The 7,602-nt window shown below is 36.9% G+C and overlaps 1 protein-coding gene across 1 annotated transcript in view; it reads left to right on the top strand.

Moving 5' to 3' along the window:
- Positions 1-7,602, top strand: part of notum1a (notum, palmitoleoyl-protein carboxylesterase a) — a 59,994-nt gene that overhangs the window by 46,552 nt on the left and 5,840 nt on the right. The window contains exons 7-10 of the mRNA XM_039739708.1: positions 1,564-1,755; positions 2,677-2,777; positions 6,078-6,225; positions 6,615-6,662. Coding sequence (XP_039595642.1) covers positions 1,564-1,755; positions 2,677-2,777; positions 6,078-6,225; positions 6,615-6,662 — 489 coding nt within the window. The remainder of the gene's footprint in view (positions 1-1,563; positions 1,756-2,676; positions 2,778-6,077; positions 6,226-6,614; positions 6,663-7,602) is intronic.

Here is a 7,602-nt window from a genome sequence, read left to right on the forward strand (position 1 = left end):
TTAGAAAAAAATGCACATAAAAAATCAGGCAATTACTACAAGGTGGTCTTTCTCATACTTTGCAATCACCTTTAAGTTTCAAGACTCTTTGGAAAATCCAGTATAAATATGCAAGGCCTGTAAAATGTAGGCCTGAATTATTTAGGACTAGCTGTAGGAGTGTAATTATCATGTAGTAATGCTCAGATTTTTTTCACAAATTGAATGTAAAAACTACACAAATGATGAAGTATTTAAAGCTGTTAAACTCCATTGCAAACAGTGATGTATTCAGTGGTTTACTCAGAAAAGGAAAGGGCAATTTGGAAAACACTGGCATAAGGAACTTAAAGCAAGAGAGATGCATTGTGTACACACCTCAACTGAAAAAAAAAAACACCACAGGCTTCTTTTACTATAACATAAGCACATAAAAATGTACAGACAAGTAGTGGCCATGTTATTTATTAAACTAATTTATTTACCTAATAGTTAACATGCTGCCATATATCATTCAGACATTTTTTTTATCAAAATTTTGGCCTCAATTATTAGACTCAGTAGTTTGTTCAGGAATGCACTTTCTCTTAATTTTTACAGATATCCTTGGGTAGATGATTAGGTATTTGTGCAATCAATGTTTTTGATGCTTTTGTTAATTTGGAAAACCTGGATCAGGTACCCATGTAGTCCTCTCTGCTGAAGACCACAGAGATTTAGTTCTGTTTAATTCAAGGATGTGCTTGTTTGCTCTTCTTTTCACATCTGATACTGCTGTTTGTTTTTTGTAGTTCTTTGATATAAATCTCTGCAATACATTGTTAAAACCTGGACATAATTGAAATTATGAAATGAATTTCATTATGTCTTCCCATTTGCAGTTTGTACTGCATCCTCATAGGCCTGTTTATATAGACAAGAACACTAGTGTTGCACCTATGGGTCTGCACTCTCCTACCTTGTACTGCATTGCTAAATGGCACTCGTTCAACAGGCTTCAGTTTCATATTCAATAACTATACTTGTATGCACATTAGTCTTTTTCAATTCAAACTTTGTATTCAAAAAGTTTAATGTAAGGTTGCACTGTAAAGGCACGATCTCAAGTAGAGTCCATGAAATCTTACACTACAAGAACCTCTTTGGGCTAGATAACAGCTGGATTCTCTCTAAATCCTTGCTCTGCAAATCCACATTCTCTCCCCTACTCACCTCTTTTCTCCACTATGCTTACTCACTTATACGTTGCTAAGTGGTATATATTTTTTCTTCCAAGTCAGTGATTACTTGAAGTAATGCTTGAGTGAATCATGCCAAGCTTGCACCATTCTGTCCTTTGAAAGACAGGAGCAAATTATTCTCCACATCGGCTTTGCAATCTGTCTATCTAGGTACAGATGAACCCTTACTCCTTCATTATATGGTACTCCTGAAAGAACTGTGCGTTGCTAACTCAACAGTATTGCAACATTTTAGGGACAACCACCTCCATGAAATTCCTCTGCATAAACTGTTTAACCTTTAGCTCTGCAAAAAGACTGCAAAGATTACAAGTAATGTTTTCTTAATGTGTTTGTTTGGCAGTGCTGGTGGGACAGGAGTGTTGCTTAACGTAGACAGAGTGGCTGAGCAGCTTGACGAAATGGGCCATCATGGGATACAAGTTCGAGGCCTCTCTGACTCAGGCTGGTTTCTAGACAATAAACAGTACCGGCGGACAGACTGCATTGATACTATCAGCTGTGCTCCAACAGAGGCCATCAAGAAAGGCATAAAGTAAGATCTCTTCTGTTTATTAATATCAATGATTTCCATTTTATTACTCATAGCAAAGAAAACTTTGTTGACCTAACATCAACAATCACTACAGTTCATATTCTGCAACATCTAAAACAAATAAACTGGGCAAGTTATAAATATTGGTACTGGGACAGAACAAGCCAATAATAATGTAATGACTGAAAACCTGAAAAACTTGATTAATGCAAGACTGCAAGTTCAACATCCTGCGCTAGCTTTCTGTTTGAAACGATGAAAGTCCCATAACCTTGTCTACATATCTACAAGCGTAAAAGTGATTTAATACCCTTTAGTTGAGTAGCATGATGTTTAAGCTCTGCCTTGTCAGAACAAGTATTTTAAAAAGAAAAGAAAGTTTAGCAGAGTGAAAGAAGATGGATGAAATAAAGCATAATTGTTAGCGTGTTGTGGTCAGTGATCATAATTACTACATTCAAAGTCATTCTAGGGTGGCATACGGGTGTAGTGCTTAGCTCAAGAGGACTGAATTCAAATCCCAGTCTTGTTGCAGTTTATGTGGAGGTTGCACTTTTTCCTGTATCCCCATGGATTTTTTTCCTTTCTCACACATGCCAAACACATGGTTTAGGTTGATTTGTGATTCCAAAATGGTCCTTTGTGAGGGATTATGGGATTCCACGATCAATTGTTAAGTAGGCCTGCCAAAACAGACTTCGGGCCATTGCACTCTTAAAATTGGATTAACTGAATTCAAGAAATTAACGGACGGGTTCATTTTAGTTTTAAGATAGTAGTGGTGAACTAGATTTAGTCTGCACTACAGATTATACTCATGTAATCAACATAAATACTGTATATGCATAATAAGAATGTCTCACATGGAACAGTTCATTCTGATAAAGTTCCTCATTTTCCTTCCTTTTCCCTTTCTGATAGGTACTGGAATGGTGTAGTACCTGAACGCTGTAAGCAACTCTTCAAAGACGGAGAAGAGTGGAATTGCTTCTTTGGTTACAAAATCTATTCAACTTTAAAAAGTAAGCATCACTTTCAGAATGAAAACCTGTTAAATGTGAAAAGATGAAGTTAATGTTCTAATGTCTTTTGACAAATATTCTGAGTGAAAGGCAGGAATATCTTAGCCATTATCTAAACAGATGAACTTAATGGTGTGAATGGTCTAAAATGACTTATAATTTGTAATGTCTCAATATCTGCCGTGTTTACAAAAAGGTCAAGTACAATCTATAGAAGGCACTCATTATCTTTCAATGATTGGTTCCTGAGAAGCACATCAATTAGCAATTCAAATCAATATCTCAGTAACTACGATTTATTTTAAGATGCCAGTTAAAACACAGTAAATATATCAATTGGTTTTTATTCATCAAAACAAAGTGAGAGAGATGACAACTAGTCACTATTCACCATGCCTTGTAGCACTTGTCAGTTCACCATGAGCTTGGTCAGAAATCCTTCTGATTCTATTTGTTCAAGCATCTAATTTGGTAATACTGTGATATGTACTGTGTAAACTTTTGTGCCATTTGTACTTTTTTACCCTGTCATTTCAAATGTTACGTACGCTAAAGGATAAATTCAGTATTTTTTATGTTGAAGTTAATTGTTCACAGTTATGTTATATATTAATTTCCTACAAGAAGCTGTCTTACATTTTTTATAAAAAAAATATCCAAACTGTTCTTGTGGTTTAAAGTAAGGGCATTGGATCAAGCAAGAAGACAACATTTCAACCCAAGAATGAAACTGAGCATTGATCCTTGTCTTGATATTGAACACAGTATTGTAAAACAGCATATACGGTACATATTGTTATTGGAAGAAGAAAAGCAAATATTTATGTGAGGTTTTAAAAGAAGGCTGGCTGTGTGCTTCGTTCCACTGCTCATCTCTCTCTGTGGCTTCCTTTCAGCTGCAGGAGCCTAGTTTCCTCTAGCATATACATTTAAATTGGAAAAACTAATTTTCTGCTAATGTCATATCTGGCATGATTGCATGTTGCTCTGTGAGAGTGAATTGCGGCCTCAGTTATATAGACAATAATCACTAAATAATAATCACTTAGTATTAACATTTCTGATTAACTTTCTTGGTCCCTCAACAAACCTTCCCTGATTTAGAGAGTAGAAAACCATCTTTTCTTTTTGATGCAGCTGAAGAACGTCTGTTTTGTCAGATTGTAATTGACTTCTGCTACTGCATCATGAAGAGCATTCTGACCAACTATATCAGATCTACCCTGCTGAACTCCAAATCTTAGGCTGTTAGGCTGCCTCTGCCCCTCCCATGTCTCCCTAAGACCATATATATTGTCACGCTTGGGTCACAGATTTGCACAGAGACACAGAAGGTCGTAGAAAAAAAGGATTTTTATTCAGACACCGCAAACACATGAGCTTAAACGTGCTCCATGACAAGTCAGATATAACAGTTCCGCTAGGAGCAGAGAGAGATAAAGGCAAACAATCAATTCTCAAACTGACAGGCGCTGCGCAAGGCTTATAAGTCAGCGGAGTACCGCGCGAGGCTTGTATTACGCGTTATAGTGCAAGGATAAGGAGCAATGTGTAGCCAGTGTTTCAGGGTTTGTGGTTTTCCCAGGGGCGTCTGTCTTTATTTGGGGTGCGATCAGCCCTCCAGCTCACAATATATATATATATATATATATATATATGAATTTCCCTTGGGATTAATAAAGTATGTATCTATCTATCTATCTATCTATCTATCTATCTATCTATCTATCTATCTATCTATCTATCTATCTATCTATCTGTACATCATTGGAATCTGTATATTCATAATATTATATAATATATTAACTATCACTAACCATTCTATGCTCATGACTTACTCTTGTCTGTACAAATTCGTCACTACTGTATATTTTTATACTTATATGATTAAATGCATTTAACTACTAATTGCACTTCTGGTTAAATGCAAAATTGCATTTTGTTGTCATAGTACTTATGCTGTGTTGAATGACTATGACTTGAGCCTAATCTAAAACATGTCACACTTACAATCACTTCTAGTTTTTCAGTGTTTGTGAAGAACATAATAGACAAATCTGACAAACATCTACCAAGAAGAAATTAGTGAAACCCACTTATTATGCTTTTAATCACTCACAAATGTTGTCTTCAGTTTTTTTATTAGCATATCTTTGGTTTGTGGTGCTTTTAGTTCTATAGCATAATCTGTTCTTTTCATTTCCCCAGTATTTTTTTTATTGTGCGTGCGCATAACGTGCAACAGAAAGAGCACAATGCTGAGTGTTGATTGGTTTTGTGAACTTAGTGTTGACCTGCAGGCTGTCTTGAGGATGAGGTTAGGAGCACGCACTGATACAGCGCATTGCCGCATCCACCACACAACAAACCAACTCAGGATCCCAGATTAGGACCCAAGTGCAGCCATGCAACGGGTGACACCTCAGCACCACACTACTTCAGATGGAGTGGAACAGTGGGAGATTTTTTATGGTGGCTGGAGTGCCAATTCTGTCACCAACCCCCAAGTGTTTCCCTGCAGGTTGAAGGACCTACATACAGGGATGGATGCAGATTAACACCATACCCAGGACGCTAAAAAATCTAAGGTTTTGATAAAAAATGTGTACGGCAATGTTTTTCACAAAACTGGGAGGATTGAGCCATAGATGAGTATTCTAGAAATCTAGAATATATTATAGAAAGCAGAACATGCACAGCAGAATTGTCAATGTATTCAAATGTCACAACAAAAATGTGGTTTTCCTTGCATGATGCTTACATGCATCCTAGATTGCATTGAGGCTGTAAGTGGATTGATGCAATATGGGACTTAACTCGTTTATGAAGCACCATTTAGAACAAAATACTCATATCTGCCATTAAACCACTCCGTCTTCATGTGATTTTAGTATATGTGCCAGCCACTGTTTTCTAGTTGATAATTACTACCTTTGGAAAGTGCCATTGTCATCTGGATTCCTTCAAATTTCCTAACATTACCAATTGAGGAGTGGGTTATCTTGGTTTTTAAAACACTTCTTTTAGTTCCCTATTTTGAAAAAAGAACTGTTATACTAGTCTTGACCTTTTATGTAACACTTAAGAGGTTAGTTAGCTAAGAAACAATCACAGTTTCCAGCATCTTCTGTATTCCTACCCACTGCAGAGCTTCGCAAAAACATAAGCAATTTCAGCTGAGAAAATTGTCTCACCCTCACTAGATCAGCACAGCTTCCATAGCAGTTGATAAAATGCTTCCTCCAACAATATCCACTTTGTTCCTGTACTGCAATTTATTAACAAAAATATAATTTACAGGTCCAGTATTTGTTGTCCAGTGGTTGTTTGATGAAGCTCAGTTGACTGTGGACAACATTCACTTAACGGGACAACCAGTCCAGGAGGGCCAGTGGATTTACATTCAGAATCTTGGCAGAGAGCTACGGAATACGCTCAAGGATGTCCCGTAAGGAAATTTAAATTTGGTGGATTTAGATATTGTTAAAACCGAGGGTACCTTTCTTTTATTGCATTTAAGGGTACAGTTTTTGTAGCAATCTATAACTTGAAACTGATGGTAGGGTTTCCCTTCCAGGAGTAAATGTGTGGGGAGAATATGAGCAATGGTACCAGATATTTAGTAATGGACATCTTAAACAGTACATTTCTTTAAATCAGACTGAAACACAAACCATTACATACATAGCTGTTTTCCCCATTTCAGTCAAATAACTTGAGGCATTTGGGATGTCATTCATTCGGAAGGGCAATATTGCTTTACTTTAGAACATAAGGTTTATTACTAAATTGTCAAAGAGATAGAAGGTGAATGAATTTTCTGTCTTTTTATTTTAGGGCAATGTTTGCTCCAGCTTGTTTATCGCATGAAGTCATCACCAGAAGGTAAGTTTTAAAATATGTGTTACCATTAAACAATATGAGTCTGACACATAAGGAAATCAGAGTTTTCAGAAAGGGAGACCCAACATATGTTGAATTTCTTCATACTTCTGTTTCAAGGGCCCAATAATAATGAAGACTAATCTTCACATTGCCAAAGTGGATTCTGGGCTAGAAATTCTAAAGGTGTTCCGCAGGATGAAGAGGGCTAATCTTCAAAAGATCACTGTAGGCTGTCTTGCATGGCAGCCGAGGAATGGGCTCATGTCCCCTTTTTAACTTTCCTAATCTAGCCCTGTCTTTTGAAGTTTTACTCTCTCATTTCCTCTCGTCACAGCTAGTTTCTCAAAGCTTTGGTGTATTTCTTTGTCTTGATTTTGTCCTGACCACACTGTACTAAACAGAAACAGATTGCAGGAATTAAAATCTTTGCTAAAGCTAGAAACAGAGCGGCACAGTGGCGCAGTTATACAGTGGTTGGGGCTGCTGCCTCATGGCTTAAGGGCACTATTTTTGAACCACAGTACTTTTACTGTTTGTGTGAAGTTTGTGTTTTTTTCCTTAATCTCTTTTGACTTTTTTCTGGCCATAACATCCTAAATGCTAATAAGGGTGCAATGTGAGTGAACGTTGGTTTGTGCATGAGCAAGTGTGCCCTATAGTGCATAGCCGTCCTGTATAAGGATTTTATAATATTTGAACATTAGAACAATTGTGATGAGAACATGTTGGTCCGTCCTCAGAACTTATGCCGCTGGATTAGGATCCATCTCCACATGACTTCTAGCATTAATTAACACTAAAATTACTAAAGCTTATGAAAAAAAAACGTGTAATTCCCGGCCTACCTTAAATCCGTTCGCACCTCTCCATCAGTTTCTTATATCTTGTAATTGTGTCTATCAATAGAAGCAGCCTACTATCCCATCGCCACAGCTCAATT

This window comes from Polypterus senegalus, chromosome 17, assembly GCF_016835505.1.
Source record: "Polypterus senegalus isolate Bchr_013 chromosome 17, ASM1683550v1, whole genome shotgun sequence".
NCBI classification, from domain to species: domain Eukaryota; kingdom Metazoa; phylum Chordata; class Cladistia; order Polypteriformes; family Polypteridae; genus Polypterus; species Polypterus senegalus.